Source organism: Paralichthys olivaceus, chromosome 10 (assembly GCF_024713975.1).
Source record: "Paralichthys olivaceus isolate ysfri-2021 chromosome 10, ASM2471397v2, whole genome shotgun sequence".
Classification (NCBI taxonomy): Eukaryota; Metazoa; Chordata; class Actinopteri; order Pleuronectiformes; family Paralichthyidae; genus Paralichthys; species Paralichthys olivaceus.
The window spans coordinates 14444111-14464506 of NC_091102.1; the positions used below are offsets into that span (position 1 = coordinate 14444111).

Genomic DNA, 20396 nt, shown 5'->3' on the forward strand with positions numbered 1-20396 from the left:
TGAGAAGAACAACCACCAAAATCAAATCAGTCAATTGTTTAAGTGAATGTTTGAATGAAAATGTGAAAAAAGTCCCTCTGGACATTTTTGAGATATCAAGTTCACAAGAATGAGACAGATAAATGGACCCATAAACATAATGCCTGGCAGTCGCCGACAAGGAGGAATAAAAACCGACATGCATGTTAGACAAAGAATTTAAATTTTGTTGAGTAAAGTAGATTTTAAGTAGTAGAAAGAAATCAGCAATTTAATATATGAACAATTGATATTTCAAAGCTTCACATCACAGAGACAAAATGTTAAAGTACATCTTTATTCAAAAGTGAATTGAATTTTTATTTTAACCACATGTATGCTAGACATTCTGTAGTGGCTCATGAGCATACAGTACACAGAACAAATGGGCTTTCCTATGACAAGTCACCATGTCAAAGTAGAAATGTCAACAAAAGTGAGACTGACGTCTCCCCAGCTCAAATCCAGGTTCAAGAAAAGTCTGTACAGCAGCTAAAGCAAAAGAATCGTATCCAGTATTAGAACGTGAGCAGGAGGTACATCCTAACATCTCATTTGTACTGAGCTGGTTTGACTTGAATCCCAGAGGCTGGTTTCCTAAAAATAACCACACTTTGTTCGGAACCATAAAAAACAAAAGTAGAGTCAAATGCAGCACCTGCATTAAAGACATTTGACCAAGGAAAGAGGGAGTGCACTGTTTCCTGAGTCAGGTTAATGATTAAGTTAAATATCAAAGCTGTGTCTGAAATCCCTCCCTCATTCACTCCTCCCTAATAATGGACACTCAATCGTTTATTACTAGACATATATAGGCTACATTTAAAACGATGTGTTTCCTTTTAAAAACCGTGTTTTAAAACTAAAGTGATCTCTGTCCACACACTCTCCTCATCAGGTACAATCACTGTCAGTACTAACACGTGACCAATTATGTACACTGGGCATGTGTGTGTCGGTGAAAACAGGAAGAGGATTGTCTGATCTGCAGTTGGTTGCTTGATTACAGAAAATACCACGGACAAAGAAAAATGCGGGTGTCTGCGTTGTCTCCATTTCTGCACGTCCGGTCTACAACGCAGCCCGAGAGTGTCCAACAGCGTTTCAAAACTTCTCGGGTTTAAGCACTCGACAATCTGCGGCAACTGTGATGTGTAGTAAAACTAAGATCATCTAGTGTGGATGTAGCCTTAGCCACACTCAAAATGTCAGAGGGCAATAGGGGATGGAGCACGATACAGTTAATAGGAAGGGATTTCAGACAGACCCCCCCCCACTCTTTCCCTTCAAACATTTAGAAAATAAAACTAAAACTGAGAAAGTCTTTTTTAACTGAAATCATGTGATCATCCAAAAAATACTGTCCAGGGTTGTAGATGTTTTTCTTAAGCTGATCAACAGCAACATGGCCACTAATGACGCAGGAAGCAGCTGAACGCGTTGCAGAAACATCAGTGGATTAGTTGAGTTATCACAGAGGTATGAGTCTTTCAGCCTGTGGAGACGCTGCCATTCGTTAGCGTCCTTCAGTTAACCAGTAAGTCTTCCACACCAATGACCGCCACGAGGAACCGATCCGGTGCTTCATTCTGTCTTCAAGAAAATCTCTGGCAAAACTATTCATGCAGAAAACTGGAGATAAAAAAGGTAATTGGTGTGTATGGAGGATCGCTGAATCTGAACCAAAATTTAATATCTAATAAAGTTTATTCTTATTCTAACTTTCAGAGTTGAGTTTTGGGGTACTTCACAAAAAAATTAAAAGATGACTAATACAAAATGTTTCACACTCTGCAATGAGCAACATTCTCATGACACCAAAAAGAAAAATTTGCTTTTTTTGTCATTAAACGTCAGGCAGGTAATCCTGGAAAAGCTAGTGAGAGAAGGCAAAGAAAACTGCAACCGATACATCCGTCGACAAAACTGATGAAGGTGCAACTGTCTGACGGACGCTAGAAGACCACTTTTCTGTAACTCGCTCGCTAACATCTGGCTATCGCCTCTTTTTCAGTGGTTTATGTCTCTCAGGTATGTTTGTGACACAGACGTTCTCCAGCCAATCATTTCATTTGGTCCGAATAAAATGAGCGGTCATGTTAATTTGTCCTGTGAGGGTCACAGACACCATCTTCTTAAAAAACTGTATCTATCAACTGTATCGTGAAGAGAAAGAGAAGAAGAAGATAAAAAAGTGTTTCAGAAACAACTTACTAACCTGACCTTTAAATATTGAACTGTAAAGATTCTGAATATTTGAACAAATTAAATTATCTGCAACACGAAATGGAGAGAAAAAAATTACCAAAAACAATAAAAGCAGCTACGTAGACTCAATTACAACTTCCATGCCTTTCACATGCAATAGGGCCCACAAGTCTCTCAAGTGGTCTAAAGGTTTCTGCAGCGCCACGTTTCTTAACTAATGGACAAAAACATCTAAAAATATCAAATAAACTGAGAACGCTGCTGAGTTTATCGTCGTCTGGAGTGGCTCCTGTCTCTACTGTTACTGTGTCTCCTGTATCTCCGACTGTAATGACTGTGACTCCTCCCATCTCTACTTGTGTTGCTTCCCCTTGAGCCGGCTCTGCTGTATCTACGGTGACTGTGTCTGTGGCTCCTCCCCCTGCTGTAACTCCTCCCACTGCTGCTCCTGCTCCTGTCTCCACTTGAGCTTGTGCTCCTGCTGCTATGGCTGCGCCTCTTGCTGTCGTGGTGACTGGAGCTCCTCCTTTGGCGACTGGAGCTCCTCCTGTGGCGACTGGAGCTCCTCCTCCTCCTGCTATCACTGTGGGAGCGCCTCCTCCTCCTCTCCCTGCTGCGGGAGCTCCTCTCTCTGTGGGAGTGGTCCTGGTCTCTCGCTCGCTCCCTGCCGTACCTGCTCCTCGCTAAATCCTCCCTCCTTCCCTCCCGGCCTTTCTTCTTCCTGTCCTCTGCTCCTCTGTTCTCCTGCATAGCTTTGTTTTTCCCTAAAACATGGGTGTGCACATTTGATTTGGACATTAGCTTCTCTTTGCTCTCAGCTGCCTTCCCCCCATTCACCCGCTCCAGAGCCCCCAACATCACATCATTCCCGCCAGGAGCAGAGACCTCCTCTGTCGGTATAGGCTCAGCATGGTCCTGCGTTCCTGGAGGTTTAGTGGTTCTTTCATTGCTCTTCTTCAACAGGTTGCAAAGCAGTTTCTCCCTTAGCTCCTTCTCTCTACGCTGGAGCTCCAGTGCTCGCTGCTTCTCCACCTCCACCCTTCGGAGCTCCTGCTCTTGCTTGCGTCTGCACACTTCCAGCTGCTGAAGTCGGGCTAATTCCTCCTTCTGCTGAGCCTGCTCCTGCCTTTCCTGCTCCTCGCGTTCAGCCCTCTCTTTCTCCTGCTGCTGCTGCTTCAGGGCCTGAGGAGGAGGAGAAGGAAACAATGCAGGTACAGGTAAGAAAAAAACAATAATATTAAAAAGGGTTGTTTTCTTTTATTCTGTGAGTGATCATCAATCAATCAATCAATCAATCATCTTCCGCCTATGGGATTGTGTCATGTTATCACCTGACTAAGCAGGACTGTCCAGATATCCCTCTCCCCACACATGCTTTCTAGCTGCTCCTGGGGGATCCTGGGGGCATTGCCAGTCTAGACAGGATATGTAGCCCCTCCAGTGAGTTCTGGGTCTATGCCAGGGTCTCTTCCCAGTCAAGGTAGGGTTTCTACTCCTCACCCTATCTCTAAGGCTGAGCCCAGCCACCCAACAGAGAAAACTAATTTTAGCTGCTTGTATTTGCAATCTCGTTCACTACCCAGAGACCACAGGTGAGGGTCAGAATGAAGATCTACTGGTAAATAGAAAGCTTTGTCTTGTGGTTCAGCTCCCTCTTCACCACAATGGTCTGGTACAACACTATCTGGCACTGACTTCCATCTTCCCCTCACTTTTTTACAAGACCCTGAGATACTGAAACTCTTTGACTTGCTGCCCTCCATTCTTCAGCTAACCAGGTACTGTCCAAAGGTATCAAAACAACCTACCAGCACTTACAAAGCTAACCAATGAACACCATCTGTCTCTGAAATGTAAAAACATGTAACAACAAGTTATAGTTTTACGAGGGGATGAGGTGCCCAAGAATTTCTTCATTGGGAGCTGTAATTTCCAGGAGTGTTGTCTTCATATTTAAACAATAGATTTAAGACAGCATAAGCACATTTCTTAAACTGCTTCTTTTGTTATGTGTACTCGCTAGTGTTGAGCAGTAATGAGACTAGCAAAGTTTAAAATGGTTAAGCTTAATGTACAGTTCTGTACATTTGGTTTATAAAATGTTGCAGAAATTAGTCACAGTACTGGTAACACAATCCTAAGTGTATTACTGTGTACAAGATGGGTACGTGTGTATACCCATTTGGGGGGTGTTTCTTTTTTTGCGTGCATCTGTACCTTGGCCCTGGCCAGCAGCTCAGCAATAAGCCGTATAGATTCCAGGTTGCGCTGAGCCAGCAGTAGCCTCCTCTCCTCCATCGCAATCTTCATCTGCAGCTTCTTCTGCTCCTCCTCCTGGTGACGCCTCATCCTCTTCAGGTTCCTCTTCTGCTCCTTCTCCTTAAGCTTCAGCTCTCGCTTCCGCAGCCTCTCCTCCTTCCTCCTCTCCTTCTCCTCTTCTTCCTGCTCCTTGTGTTTCCTAAAAATGTCAGTTTGGCATTTGTCAATATCTGTCGGTATAGCGTGCAATTTTTTTTTTTGTTCTTTCTCTTGTCAAAGAGTATGACAAAGTAACAATAGAATTGTTACTTTTCTCTGGAGCACAGAATTATTATTTCAAATCCAGCAATAATAATCTATTTGTGTTTCATCACAATGGTGATCAGTGCCAAACACTTAAATATAAATAATATTAATAAAGAAGCACTATAATATAATACAATATATAATAGCTACTGTGAATCATACGTCTAAGTTTCACTATTATAAATTACTGTCTTTCCCATAAAGACAGTGAATGTAGTACCATTGGTTAGAGACTCACACCCTGTTTCACACATTGACATGAATGTTCTGTACGTCCATTTAACCAGTTCCCCAGGTTCTCTTTTGTCTTCCATCATACCTCTCCTCCTCCTTACGACGCTCCTCCTCCTCCTTCTCCCGTCGTTTCTGCTCCTCTCTCTGCCTCTCCAGCTCCTGTAGCTTCATCCTCTCCAGGCTCCTCCTCTTCAGAGCTAACTCACTCAGGTGCTTGCTTGTGTCAAAGGTCACCTGGAGAAGACAAACAGGGTATTTCTGTCAAGAACGCGTTGCAAAGTGCAAGATCATTTTAGTTTTCTTAAGAAGAAACTATCCTTGTTTGAATGTTTATAAATCTGTAGCTAATTTCACTCTGTCCAGTAAAACTCAGTCTTGTCACAGTAGATACTTAAATCATTTGAGGAAGTCAGATTCAATTCCCTCATGTTTCCAAGAAATGGCTACTCAAGGTTTCAGCTCCTCTGACATGGCAGATCATTCCCTCCAGTGCAGAGCAGATGGAAGAAAATGCTGACCATAGTATCATGTTTGATAACGTCATGATAATTTACCTGTTAAGTGTCACAGTGCTTTTGGTAAAACTGACTTGGCACTGATTAGTCTTGATTATGTCATATTGAAGATCTTCTAATTCTGGATTTATGAAATTAAACAACAGAACCTAAAACATCTTATTATGTGTCTCATTTATTTGATGCAGATCCTACTTATACCCTGATTTGGACTCACATCGAGGCTTTACTCTGCAGATTAAGAGACCATGCTGTCCTCTACTCTCATTACCTTGGAAATAATGATGATGCAGATTTAATTCTCATTCCACTAAAAGGTCTTAGGGCTGCAATGTGATTCTGAACAACGCAGCCTCATTGCAAAATTTACACAGTTGCAATTTACTCACACGGATGGGGGTGAGTAGCTGCAGGTATGAAATGAAATAAAATCCTGGGAGGTCATATTGAGAAACACATCAGCGAGTTTATGAGCTGATCAGATAGTGGTTTATGACACTATGAGGAATGTTCTTGTCTTGTGGAAAGTCTGGGACAATCATTTTATCTCCATCTTCACAGCTGACATTTAAAAAGCAGAAATGCATTTTAGTTGTTACAAAGTTATCATCTCCAATTTGCCGGTGGAATACGTCATGGTAGAATTTGAGTCATTTTTGACATTGCCTATTTTTTTATTCTTATGTCCGACATGTTTTGCTGGATCTCTCGGTGTTGGCCTCGGCACCTGGCTGTTTACTACACAGGGTCTCACTTGTTAATGAAGACCAACATTTGCCGTAACATCGACTACAAAATCGACTAGTTCTTAAATATTTCACATTTTAATATGAGACCAGAAATAAAGAAAAGAAAAGGCTATTTCACTTTTAGTTAAACTGTGAAAAGAAGTCTACTTTTAAACTTATATGACGATTAAAGCCCTTTAAAACTTTAACGTTTGCACTGATCCCTTTCTCTCTGTTTAGAAATGGAAAGCTTTTAGGAGGTTAAGCATCAAGTCACCCAAACTGCTAAAGTTGAATAATATTTTTGTTATCATTTTTGTAAAAACAGTGGTCAGTCCACATGAATGATTATCAATACTTAGTCCGAGACTGAAGTTATGGAGTGAAAGAATAAGCTGCTGCTTCATGCAGTTACATCATAGAGTAACAAGAGTCATGTCATATGACTTACGAGGACGATGAGGATTTGGTGTTAAAGACAGTTAAAGAGTAGAATGCATCAGAAAATGATGCTGCATGCAGAGAAATCTAACGTTAAATATCTCACTTAGTAAGAGCTCAACAGTCATTGAGCCTTTTATAAACACTATTTTCACGAGTTTATAACCCGGTGTGAAAACGTCCACCCTCTGGCATCTCTAATGGACAGCGCAGAGCTATAAATCTACAAAGGCCTGCAGTACCTTGATGTTACAAGCCACTGCCTTTCCATCGTCTCCTTTGAGCATCAGCTTCATGCCGCGCAGAGTGTCCATGGCCTTAGTGAAGCCGCAATATTCCTGGTACTGAACATAAGCCACGAAGTTCAGATGACCCCCGAAGCTGAATGTATTGAAGTTCTTGTCCAGCATTTCCTCTCTGTAGGGGTCCAGCATAGGGATGTCAACATGTCGCACCTACAATCAACAAAAATCAAGTTTATAATGTAACAAAATGCGTCTTTAGGATATTGTTTACAATATTTCTGAAAATAATTCTGTCACATAAATCTAATGCGTAAAATCATAGCTATCTTTTTGCGGCATTGTTTTTCCACCATCCTCATTATGTCACTTAGGACAGGTTAGGATTAGTGCTCAATTGTACTAACAGCACATTTTAAACATATATAGTGTATTACCACCCTTTTCTGTGCTAAATGAACAGACTAAAAACTAAGAATAGCTCCTTCGTGCAAGGGTTATGTTTGTATTGAAAGTCTAACTGCCTAGAACATTACCTTAATTCAAACTAACAACTAATATAATGTCAATCGTGAAAAGCAAAAACAGAAACATGTAACACCTTGCCAAATGTCTCGAAGACAGCAATGAGGACCTCTTCAGAGGGCCGGTCTGGGAACTGACTGTCCTTCTGGTTGAACCAGCGGCAGGGAAGCCCCTCTAGGTGGATAGTGTCAGGTCTCTCTCCTGGCAGCGTCTCATTCATGTCCTTGGCATCGCGGAAAAATGAATCCCAGTCGTGTCGTGTAGGGAAGTCAACCTTGTTCTCTACTGCACGGACCTGAGGAAAGAGTGGGGGGGGGGAGCACATCTGTAAATTCAGCTGCCAGATTTTTAGGGAAAATTTGAATTCATCAACCCTGTAATAAACCATGGCTTGAATAAGATAATGGTACATTTAGAGGCTGTAGTTTGTGGCACTGTTTGATTGTATTGTTTTATATTGGGAGTTGTTTCAAAAAATGTTCTCACTGATATAAAACTGAGATCAGAGAAGCATGAAAGACATCTTACAGTGTGCAACTCAACTGCACCACAGATGACAACTTCCAAAATAACCAGTCACAGAACCTATAATCAGCAACGTCAGCAAACCTTAAAAGTTTCACCATAGTCGATGTGTGAAAACAGCAGAGGACCTCTTGCTGCATTGTGCATGTGTGAAAGGCAAACTTTGTGTAAACTCTGAAGCCAATTCTCCAGACTTTACCCACAGGTCATGTCTGAAAACGGCTCATGGAATTTGAGGTGCACCTGCCTTACCTTCAGTACATCAGTAAATCCACTGAGTTTAATGCTCTTTCCATCCAGACGGCTTAACAGGCTTTTGACCACCGTCTTGTTCTCCACCTCTCCTTCAAAGCGGATGAAGTCCATGGTGCTCTTGGAAATTCGGAGGGCTGAAAACTGCTCTGGAGCCACCATTGCCTTTACCCTCTCCATAACCTCCCAGTTGGAGATGCTCTTGCCTGGAAGCTTAAGCTGGGGCAGCGCCACACTGATGGTAATTTTGGCAATGGGCTTGAGGTACAGGTTGTAGTCAGTAGAGAGGCACACTGCCTCTGTAGTATCATGGACGATGGTGGTCATAGTTGCAGAGGGGTGGGGAAGCTGCAGGAAGTTTGGAGAGACAGTCAGAACAGAACTGTTAGCACATATTTGCATTTTTGTGCTTTCACATTCCAATATATTAGAAACAGGGACACTGTTCAGACCTGGTATTAAAATATGTCGTGAGTGATCTGAAGTCAGCGTCAGCTGAACATCCTAACATAGGCCTACTTTTCACCACAACCTTTTAAATGGCACGCTTCATACATCGCAACAACAGTTCCCTCTGCACACCTTACTAACAACAAAAAATGCATGAAAGGCTGATCTAGTTATATCATGATTCTGTAAGTAACCTGTTAACTGTATTCAGATTATTCATAATAAGGCAACGAAAGGCTTCTGTGAGGGGGACATGTCAAACACCAGGGCATCTTAAAATGGTTTTATGATGCAAACAACATAATACGATGCAAATCCAACAGTGGCAGGTCTGTAAAAACAACTAGCTGCCACTATTTTAACAAACTGTCTGTCTTCGATGTGGTTTAGTTAAAATTGAAAATCCAACGTGAGGGTTATTTCCAGCTCATTTCAGCTGTGGAACATCGCTTCTATCGGTTCTGATTTTAAACAACGTCTGGCTACTTCTACGTGACGGTTTATGAACGTCGGCCATCGAGAGGAATATACTCACCGAGCAGGATCTATCCTCCAGCAAAAATCCTCAAAGACAATCACAAAGCTAAATAAAAAACATGGCGGAATGGTAACCGTTACTGAAACACGATCACTCAGGCCCCGGACACCGTCACCGTTAACCCCCAACACATCCTGCTCTCTTCCCGGCGCAGACACAGACGAGGAGACTCACTTACACACAGAGAACAGATGGACATCCACGGTGGAGACTAAGAGCCACTAACATGCTAAACAAAGAACAACGAGGCCAGGCCAGTCCCTTCTCCGCTGCAGCCAGCTACTTCCGTGTTTTTTTTTTACACCGGCCCGGTCACATGACCACCGCCAAGTCACGTGACTGGGACTCTGGTGCGTTTGCCACAAGCAGAATTTATTTCTTTATTTATTTATTAGCATTACGTTCATGTGAGTAAGAGATAAACAGACCCACAAAAAAATAGATAAACGTGACGAGGCAGTTATGCAAAGGTTATTGCCATGTAATTATTATTACAAAGATAATTCAGTGTGTTTTCAAGCTGCAAACTAAAAGAATGTTCTTCAATGAAAAACAAGAATGTTTTCTAAAAAAATCTACATTTATTTATTTGTTATAACGCCACCTAGTGTTTCAAACCATATTGGACCTTGAGGGGGCCCAATGCTTATGTAGAGTCAACCGGGTGGGACATCTCTAAGTCGGGACATCTATGCACATATGATCGGTGGGCGGTGTAGTGCAGGTAGTGAGGAAGTCAGTGACTCCATGTAGAACAATACAACTGGCCCAGATAAAAGTAAAACACAAAGATCTCAGATACTGCCATCTGTCATTCGTTACGGAGACTTTGACGGAGATGTCGGGTACATTTGGACATAGATGTTCAAAGATCAAGTCTGCATCAAAGAAAATGACTGTGATATATCATCAGTCACAGAATCTGGTAGACCAGGCTTCATGTAGGCTTATTTACTTCTATCAAATCAAATCAAAGAGATTTTACAGTAGAGTAAATATTGCACATAATGCCTATTTCAATTCAAAATAATGAACTTTGAGGCTGAATTTCTCCAAAATGAAACAGTAAATATGCTTGATACTGAGTGTGTGAACAGTCAGGATGGTCCTGAGTTCAAGTGTAACAACCTTAGTCAGAAATTATGGATCAAAGGGATTTTACAGTGGCGTAATAGGTTTGCTCGCTCCGTATCATGGACTACATGCATTTGCCATACATTCTGTAATACGGGCGCACTTGAAATCAGGAAAAGACGTTCCTTCGTTATTTCTTACATCGTAAAACATACTGTGATTAAGTGAACTTCACTGTTTCTTTTATAGAAGGTAACGAATACATGTTTTCATTTTCTGATCACCTCTGAGCTTCTGATCAAACAATGCGTCGCCACAGATCAGGTTTGGATTCAGGGCGCATCAGAGGTGACACAGAGGAGGAAGTGTTTCCATATTTCATCTGTTCTTCTCGTGTTGCTCAAGATGGAACAGACTGAGAGTTTGTGAACATTAACACGGAGAGAAACACTGTTAGCTCCGGTCTGAACCACAATGTGTGTGTGTGTGCGTGTAACGGGTCTCGACATGTCGAGCATTCGTCTGAAATTCATCTGAACTGCAAACCGAATATTAAACACACGAATGTTTCCTAACAACACGTTTAACAGCGACACGCCAAGTGTATTGATTTAAGAGATATCAGTAAAAGGTTGACTTACTTCACCCCAGTAAATCCATGGATGAAACACTGGATACCACTTCCGCATTCAGTGAACTTTGACCTCAGGAGAAGCAGCAATGTAGCGGGGTCATTTCAGAACAGCGACACTATGTGGTAGAATCAAGACACAACATGTACAGGACAAACCTGGTCTTGTAATAAATCCACGTGAAGCGGAATAAATGATTATAATAACAATTATTATTATTGTTATAATTTGTATTATTATTATTATGAGGACTCTTGGCATTTGGTTTGATAGTCATATCAGTTTCGAGTAAAACCAATACCAATAAGTTTGTCCTGAACAATGTTGATTTTATCAATTACGAAATGTTTCAAAGTCTCAGATAAAATATGAATCATTGATAAATGAATGTTTTTGATCTCTGGATAATATCTATTATTCTCCAGCAAGACATTTAGTGTTTTACAGCATTGTGGTAATGTAGTTTTTTTTGACACTGACCATCAGAAAAATACCCTTTTATGTCAAAGAGTTAAATATTTCCACACAGTGAAATCATCTATTTCATTTGAATTATAAAGCTCATGTTTGTATTGGTACTCATTGCTTTCATTTCTTATTACACAACTGTATAACACCAGTTGTGCAGGAGGAATATATCTTCTTTGATTCAATATTGTAAAAATAATAATACGTGAAAAACCAGTAGAGGTTGAATCCTGTTAATAAACACAAAAGAACATTCAACAGTGCACATGTGTTATTAACTTGATGCCTAATGGACACTGTTGGTCTTTGTATGAATGCCATCATCACTGTGGTTACCATCATGTTGTGAGAGTGAGGGATGCAGATAGATTGGACAAATAAGTTGGCACAGTTTCCCTGAATAGATGGGAGAGGAATTTACATAACAGTCATCACTCCCCTCCCTATGTATGTAGGTCAGTAGCTGTCGTTTCTGTAGTGACTGACCTACTGCGGGAGGTCGGTACTTGCACTTCACTCTGTGCAGATGAGTAGTCATAGCTGGAATCTACATGCAGCGGGAAAAATCCTCCTTTCAGTGACGTCCATAAATCTTGAAGATTGGACGAGAGTCCATCAAAGGAATATATTCTAACCTATTTACAGATAAACAGGCAACAAATTTGTGATAAAGGCCATTTATATGTATTCCTACTTTCATTTGGTTGATTTAAAGATGAGAAAAACCCAGAGTCACAGAGATGGAGGATCCTCAGTGCCACAGGAGGATTGTCAGGGCTGCAGTTCAATCACAGGTGGCATATGTTGGTGTATGAATACAAGTATCCACTGCTTTTTTGCATTTATGCCTTTTATTACCCCGGTCAAGGAGCTTATGTCCTCTGCATTTGTATGTTTATTAGCAGGATTCCACAAAAACCACTCAACCAATTTCCGATTTTATGGAGGGGTGGGGCGTGACTTAAGGAAGAACCAACTAAATTTTGGTGCAGATCCAATGTCATCATTTTTTATCACTTTCTTTAACATTGTGAGACTTTCAGTGAATTTTAATGTGGTTAAATAAAGGGACTGTTGGGCCTTGGTGGACGTGTGTGCTCTAATGAGTGTCATTCTAATTTTCAAGATAACAGGCTCAGCTACATGGCTCGTAGAAATGTCACTTCTTATTGTGCTCAATATGCAGATATAATATGTAAAAACTGAAACCTGCAGTTTAAAATGTGAATTTGCATTAAATGTCACGTTTTACATTCTAACCCATTTGGACCCAAACAAGATGACTGTAGATATAAAGGTCAGCTCTCACAATGTTTGGTCCCTGGAACACTAGAGGCATATACACACACACAAACCAAACAAAAACCTTGTATTTCTATCTTAGTGAGGATTAGTATTCTCTAGCCCCCCCCCCCAAAGCAAGTCTTAACCCCTTAACAACCCTTTAAAATGACTTACATGTCTCAATGTCTTCACAAATGTCCATAAGGTCTATGCTCAACCTGATCCTGACAATTATGCAGAAGTACACACACACATACACACACAAACACACACACAGGTGCATGAATGGGGACCGGCTGTGAACATATTGCACCCAGTGTCCCATGGGAAGCCTGTGGACAGGAAGCAGTGGATATGCTGTAAATGCTGGACTAAAGCTGGCACAGCGGGACACCACATCATCAATTATTCAGCACCACCAGACAAGGACAATCCCTTTGGTGCCAGCAGGGACGGACAGATGAAGTTTGTATACTTCATTTGGGGATTTACGGCATTTTGGTTGGATGACACTCCAGCATTCATGATTGTTGCGAAATAAAAATGATCGATGATAAAAATCTGCCCACAACATTTCTACTAACTGAGCATTTTAGCTGAAGAGAACAGCAAGTCTGGTTTTTTTTGCAAATGATTATTGCTTTATCATGTTTAAGAATGAGACATGAAGAAAAAAAAGGACACAACTTCACAGTATTCCACTAAGATGATGCAATGAATTAGAGACAGAAATGCACAGAATTTACATTTCCCATTTTCATGCAGCTGAAAATGCAATATCAAAGTTTATCTGTGTAATACCTTTTTCAACATCAAAAGAGTCAGACACAAAATTTACTGTGATTCGAGTACAAAGCTACAAAATCTGCTACAAAGGGAACATTCGTGAAATTCAGGATGAGTCACTGAGAAAGAAAAGTTCACATATTCAGGGAAAAACAGTTTAGAAAGTCGATGTGCCACTTGGCTAAACATATATAGCATATTCAAGTCTAGACTCTTTAATACGCAGAGGACACAGACGTGGTTAGTGAGAAAATGCAATGTCAGACTGATACACATAGGGACATTATAGACTTTATATTCAATATCATACAATGCAGGTTGTGTTTGCATATTTACTGTAAAACTGATCAGTGTCACGCTGGGTGTTAAAGTGTGTGGTCGTCTCAACCTTTAACCTGAACTGATTATCATTTATATTATGTGTCTATTTTCTGGGGATTGGTCAAGTTGAAATTCTACATGAAATAGTGAACCTGTGCCATTATTGCCTCCACCAAGGGGGTAATGTTTTTGTTAGCATGTGTTTGTTTGTTTGTGACCAGGATTACGGAAAAAGTTTCCATGAAATATTGTGGAGGGGTGGGTCGTGGTCCAGTGAATACCCCATTACATTTCTGTGTGGATGAGGAGACGCATACAGTAATTTTTTTCACTGTATTTAACAATGTGAGATACAATTCATGGATGTTAATGAAAATCAATCTGAATCTACTGAACTTAAATGATTTTTTTACACTGGGACTGTTGGGCCCTGGCGGACGTCGGCACTCTTCTGTGTGCCCTGGTAGTTGTGAATATTTTTAGATTGAAAATAGTCAAAAAAGCAGAACACATCATCTGAAACATTGTAAAATACTGCAGCTGACCATCACGGACCCATAATACACCCATTACCCAGCCCCCTGAAAAAGTCACATAACAGTAAGTGAACCCGGCTCTGAGGAATTGAGGTACATTATGGTCAGTAGAAAAAGGTATATAAACATTGTTAGCAACTGTGCTTGCACCCTTTGAAACAACTGTAGTGTGTAGCTGATCAGTGTCTTTATGCAAATAACTGGATCCTACTAAACCGATTAACAGAAGTGAAAGGTATAGAAATATCTCAGTCTCATGTGTACTTATAGATACAGCAGATTAGAGCAGAATTTGATCACCCACTTCTATTGTGTATATTTGATCAATTATAACTGTAAATATGAACTAAGACCAAAAATAGTTGCCATGGTTTCAGTTGATTGGATTTCCTCCAGTTATTGACTGCTATCTTCAAAGTGACAAGTGCAAACATGATGACTGTACACGGCCGTTTGGACACAAAATAATGGTGGTTACAACTGTTTCAATATTAAAATCTGAGACTTAAAATAAAAAAAAAACGTTGAACATTAAAGAAATATACTTTTAAAAAAATCCAGCACCATCCAATCATAGGAGGTTGAAATATAGAAAATGAGCTCTAGAAATATATTAGTTTACTCTGCAAACAAAAAACACGATAAAACTGTGTGGAATCAAACCAAGTGCTATTCTCAAATCCCTCGATACCGTGAGTCAAACCATAAATGAAAACTAAAAAAAATCCTTCCCAGTGCTTTTGAATGTGTGTGAACATTGTTGTAGTGAAAAGTATTAGACAAAAAAAAACCTTGTGTAATATTTGCCACCTGCTCTAAATCAGAGCCTAAAAATCAAAACACCACTTACACAAAAATCAATGTTTCACAGAGCTTTAACTTAGTTTGTGTCATGATAAAAAAAAAAGAATGTAGTGGTCAACATAAATCTAAAAACTGCAATAGGAACAAAAATAAAATATATATATTTCTTAGAAAAAATATTTGATTATTCTTTTAAAAACGTATTATAAGAAGACTTTAAAAACAGCTTGACACTATATTAGGATGTGCACTTTTAATTTCGGTGATTTCTGGTCTGACCTATCATATTATAAACTTTATCCTGTAAATTAAAAAGGTGTCAAACCGCTTTAAAAATTGTGGCAAACTCATCCAAACAGGTTGGACAGTGGTCGGGTGCGGAGGGGACTGCTGGGCAGCTCCTCTCCTCGGCCCACCTCCCCTGCGTCCCTGAAGGAGGCGCTGTGGATGATCTGAGCCCTGTGGCGCCCTCGGTGCAGCCGGGCGTTCAGTCGGCTCAGAGACGACTTCCTCTGTATGCCCCCTTTAGTCTTCCCGGCCTCCTCCGCCGCCTCAGCTGGTGGGTTCAGAAGCCGCAACGGGTTCAGGTTGCCCTGGAGGACTCTAGCAAACCTCCAGCCACGCCCCCTTCCGCTGCTACTGCCGCCAGTCGCGTTTTCGCTGTCTGACTCGGCCCCCGGTGAGGTGACCACTCCCTCCTCCTGCAGGTTGGCGGCCAGCGGTGGGGGGAGGTACTGGATGGCTCGCCTCCCACTGTAGTCTCGAGCCTCGGGGTCTGCCTCCCAGTCTGACAGCAATACACGAACCACCTGTCAGGCATCAAACACAGAGGAAATTCAAATACTGGAGTCACGTTATCTGATGTTTACCTTTCCTTGAGTTATAGCAGCTGAAATATACATGAAACCACTATTAATCAACATGTTACATTAGGATACTACTTGTCCTCTCTCACAAAGACTGTTTTCAGACATGAACTCAGGAGAACCTTTAATGGGTTCTTCCTTAGGTCATGCTCAAACCCTCCACAGACTTTCAAAGAAATCTGTTCAGTAGTATTTAAGTAGTAGTGGTAGTAGAATTTAGTTTGCTGTGTTTTGAAGACGACCTCTCACGATTTCAGCTCGAGCAAAGTTTAGCTGCTCATGTGCTGCTTCACTGAGCAAACGTAACACATGACACCCAACTACAACCACCCACCTGTGTGTGTCCGTGCATGGCAGCCAGGTGCAGCGGCGTGTATCCGGCACTCGACCTCACGTTTACATTCACAGGTGTAGCATTCTCCTTGGCGAAGGCCAGCAGCTGGGAGATCAGCTCGGCTTTGCCTTGCTTGGCCGCCCAGTGGAGGCAGGTGAAGCCCGTCACAAAGTCTTTCTTGGCCACGAGGCTGGGTTCGACAGAGAGCAGGGGCTGCAGGCTTTCCCATTGGCCGTCTGAGGCGCACAGCATCCACTCGTGCTCCAGTGGGTCTAGGGTCACCGAGGCACAGTCTTCATCCGTGGCTGAGGAGAGGATTGATACAGAATCCCCGTCACTTTTCATTGAGTCCCGGAGGCGAGAGCCGCGGTTGATCAGGGACCTCCGGACCTGCAAAGGGAAGAACGAGGGAAATTCAAGTGGAGCACAATTTACGTTCATTGTTTTGTGTCGCAACAGATAATAAAATCATGGTAATACCCTGCTTCAATTGTTCTTCACAGGATCTCAGTAGAACCATAAATAAAAGTTTCAAGATGTTTAAAATGTCCCAGATTTAAGGAACCAAACAAAATAAATAATATGTCCAGCACTCTGCCCATTCCTGATTCAGTAACATTAAACTCATACCTTGTTTACTGTTAGCTACAGCTTTGAACAAAGCCACATATCATTTAATAAATTTTGTGAAGCTTATTCAAACACATTGTGTGCACCAAAAAGCTTAGAACATTTTTTTCTAAAAATGTATTATTATTGGGAAGTGACTAGTTTATTGTATTCATAAGAAGGAACAACTGACAGGACAGAGGCACTTTAGGGGCCAATCAGAGTCATTCCCCTCCTGGCCCCGCCCTTGGATCCGCCCCTGGTTACACATAGCTTGGTTGTGTCAAATCTCTTGGTTACAGAAATTTTGATTACGTGTCATACATACTGCATTTATGATCACACCCCAAATGGTGTTTTCCATGAGCTTGTGAGAGGCTGCGTGTTTTTTTCCCTGCTGCCACTCACTCAGGAACAAAAGCACTGTCATCAAGACATCCTGGAAGAGACCCTGTCTCCTCTCCAAGTTGCACACAGTAAAGTGATTTGATTCATCACATTACTGACTCTTATAATTCAAATAGTATTTCCTCGTCATGTGTCATTACGGTTTTGGATCACACCCAAAAGGTGAAGCACTTACCATGACATCACTGCTCTAGGTGCGGCCCAACGTATGAACATGGTTCAAAGTTATGCACAACCAAAGCAGAGCAGCAGCCATTTGTAAAGTCTGTAGATGAATATAAAAAATACTTGCCCACAAGCTTAAATTGTTAATCGTGTTAACTGCAATGTCTTGTAGAGAGGGTTGTGCAACTGACATACAAACTTCAGTAGAGTGAATGCCTCCACCAAGGTGCAACAGTCTAATCATTCTCTGGGGGAACGTGTTGAAAAACATCCAAACTCCCAATGTTCAAGAACGTGAAATAAATCCTGGATGGATTCGTCTCTGATCCATAATGCACCCTTCAACCAAGTTTCGTGGTAAACCTTCCAGTAGTTTTTATGTAAAGTTGCTTACAAACAAACATACAAACCAACCAACAATCTAGTTACTATCTGTTTTATTATTATTCATGCCAGAGAAACACATACCTGTGGAGAACTGCTCATCATCAGCTCGATGAAGTTTCTGCGACTTCCCTTGGGGGTGTTGATATCTCCGATGGGGTCCAGCCCCTCTAAGGTGCTGTCCTCTGACAGGCAGCTGGTCAGCATGGCCCTCTGGGAGCCTTTGGACACTCTTCTTGCCCCTCTCACCTGCTGGCTGTGGGACCACCCAGGGTGAGCCTGGTCCAGATCTGGCATCCCAATGATCGGGGCCGACTCTCGCCTCCTCCTGTCCCTCAGCTTCACCTCCCCTCTCCCAGCGGAGGCCGGAGTGCCTGTGTTGACCTTCATTTGGGAGGAAGCCAGAGGTTGCCGGTTGCCATTCGACTGTCTGTCATTGTCCAGGTCTTCCCCAGGTGGACTTGGCACTCCTGGGAACAAAGTGGAAATGGCATTGTCACTGTTTATTGAGTGTTTGTCATTCACTGTTTAAGAGTTTTAAACCACAACATTCACTCAGGAGCAAAAATCAGTAATTAAAGTTAAGAAATAATTACATGACATTCATCAATTATCTATATTGACTCATATTAACACATTTTACCTGGAGGACATTTTTGGTCATATTGCCCATAATACTAACGCTAAGTCTGCAACTTGTGCTGAGCTGTTGGACACTCCTGTGCTCCACTTACTGACACCGAAATCGCTAATAAATGTAACTCATTCATGTTAATACTTGTAAGTTATATAAATCATTCTACTTATGCATGCAGCTCTAAATCGATATATTATAGAATGAACTTTGGTGGTCACACATCCAAACCAAGAAATCTGACCAGACATAAACCCATCTTTGATAAACGGAACTTGTACAGCATGGATTTTTGTGAGTGATACTTCAAGATCACAATAATTTAGTTAATCATTTTAAACACCCAAAAAAAGAAATGAATGCACAGGTAAATGTAAAATGCAAGTTAATATCTATTAACTGTATGAACCTGGTATGTCAGTCACTCTTACATCAATCTGACATTTATCTTGACAACATTCGTGTCCATATGGCCCATCCCTTTATGATTATTATCCTGAATTGTTGTAGCTTTTAATGTTTGGCTTTGAAGAGGTCAATTAAATTAAATCAAATTAAATTAACAATGGCAGTTTTGCAGCAATTTGGCAAAAACCAATTCACAACAAAGGCCGAACCCTGGCAGCCAACTTGACAGTGTCAGTCAATCAGCTGCATACAACATTAACACAAGTAAACAAATGATAAACACATTCACCTGACTATAACCTAACGTATGTACGACCTGCAGCAGCAGGTGCAGTGACATCATATAAGAGCATGAAGTGTAAACATGAAGAGGATGGTGGAAAACAACACTGACACAAAGGCAGCCTCTCCTCTGGCTCACCTGTTTGGAGTGTGTTGTCACGGTTGCCGTTCCCACGGTGCCCCGCTGTCTGCGGGATGTTACCGTTGCACTCCGCTCGCTCGGATCCGTCTGCGTCCCCTCGCATCGCCGCCTCCGCGCTGCCCTCCGCGTGCAAACACACGAATTTCACACCGTCCTCCACCTTCACGAAGCCCACGCCGTCCACGACGCGCCTCAGCACCTCGCGATCCACCCCTTCCTCCGGCTGGTCATCTCCCCCCACCACCGCCACGGATCGGGAGAGGAAATGATCGATCAGCTCCATCTGTTGGACCCTCCCTCCTCTCTCCATCAGGAACTCCTGCACGGCTCGCTCCGTGCACCGCGCCGCCATCATCGCGCAAAGATGATGGAGGTTGTAACAGCTGGTCTTAAAATGACTCCATGTTCATTCTGCTGTCATTTCACTGAGGTCAGTGACGACAGCATCCTCCTCTCTCCGGCCTCCTCCTCCTCTCCTCCATGCAGGAGCACCAGTGTCGGGCTCCGGCAGATAGGGGGCGCACTTCGCTGAAGCTCACACCAACCAAGGCCAAAAAACTGGGCTGCGTCCAAGTGCACCTCGTAAACTCCGACTTCTGACCGTTTATACATTATTTTGAAATATTTTGTCCATATCACTGAGGAGAGAGCGAAGAAGTTCCATAAATAAATTCCAGTTATTTTGATTTAGCTTTCTCACATTTGTCTAAATATCCCCCTTCTATATGTTTGACAACATTGATATTGTCTTTGTCTATACATTGTATGTATTTTGTGTGTGTTTCAATAAAAAGGATAATGTAATTGTAAACTGTGGCAAGATATTTGTAGATTTATCTTGATTAATGTTTTTCTAACTTTGCACTTCTGTTGGGAGATATATTTGCTCTGTTCGTCCAACACAACATACAAAAATAATTACTAATATTACAACATTTGCTAAATTTCACATTTTCAAATAGGTATTTACTTATATAAAGTCAATTTCAAAATTTTGAAAAAGAAATTGAACTATATA

General features: G+C 41.6%; 2 protein-coding genes across 6 annotated transcripts; both read right to left on the reverse strand.

The window, feature by feature from the left end:
- Nucleotides 1–300: 300 nt before the first annotated feature.
- Nucleotides 301–11084, reverse strand: akap17a (A kinase (PRKA) anchor protein 17A). 5 transcript variants are annotated; one of them, XM_069532962.1, is made up of 7 exons: nucleotides 10957–11084; nucleotides 8254–8601; nucleotides 7553–7771; nucleotides 6952–7164; nucleotides 5111–5259; nucleotides 4444–4684; nucleotides 301–3408 (listed from the first exon to the last, which is right to left on the reverse strand). In XM_069532962.1, the coding sequence occupies exons 1-7, from the start codon at nucleotides 11002–11004 to the stop codon at nucleotides 2494–2496; spliced, it is 2133 nt and encodes a 710-aa protein (XP_069389063.1). In that variant the 5' UTR covers nucleotides 11005–11084; the 3' UTR covers nucleotides 301–2493. The 5 variants fall into 5 exon arrangements, with proteins under 5 accessions (XP_069389063.1, XP_069389067.1, XP_069389064.1 ...); XM_069532966.1 differs by lacking the exon at nucleotides 10957–11084 and adding an exon at nucleotides 10600–10766; XM_069532963.1 differs by lacking the exon at nucleotides 10957–11084 and adding an exon at nucleotides 9420–9570.
- A 2382-nt stretch (nucleotides 11085–13466) lies between these two features.
- sowahca (sosondowah ankyrin repeat domain family Ca) lies at nucleotides 13467–19894 on the reverse strand. The gene is made up of 4 exons (XM_020089936.2): nucleotides 19376–19894; nucleotides 17997–18382; nucleotides 16347–16736; nucleotides 13467–15955 (listed from the first exon to the last, which is right to left on the reverse strand). Exons 1-4 carry the CDS (start codon nucleotides 19731–19733, stop codon nucleotides 15494–15496), a joined length of 1596 nt encoding a protein of 531 aa, XP_019945495.2. The 5' UTR covers nucleotides 19734–19894; the 3' UTR covers nucleotides 13467–15493.
- Between the last annotated feature and the right edge of the window lie 502 nt (nucleotides 19895–20396).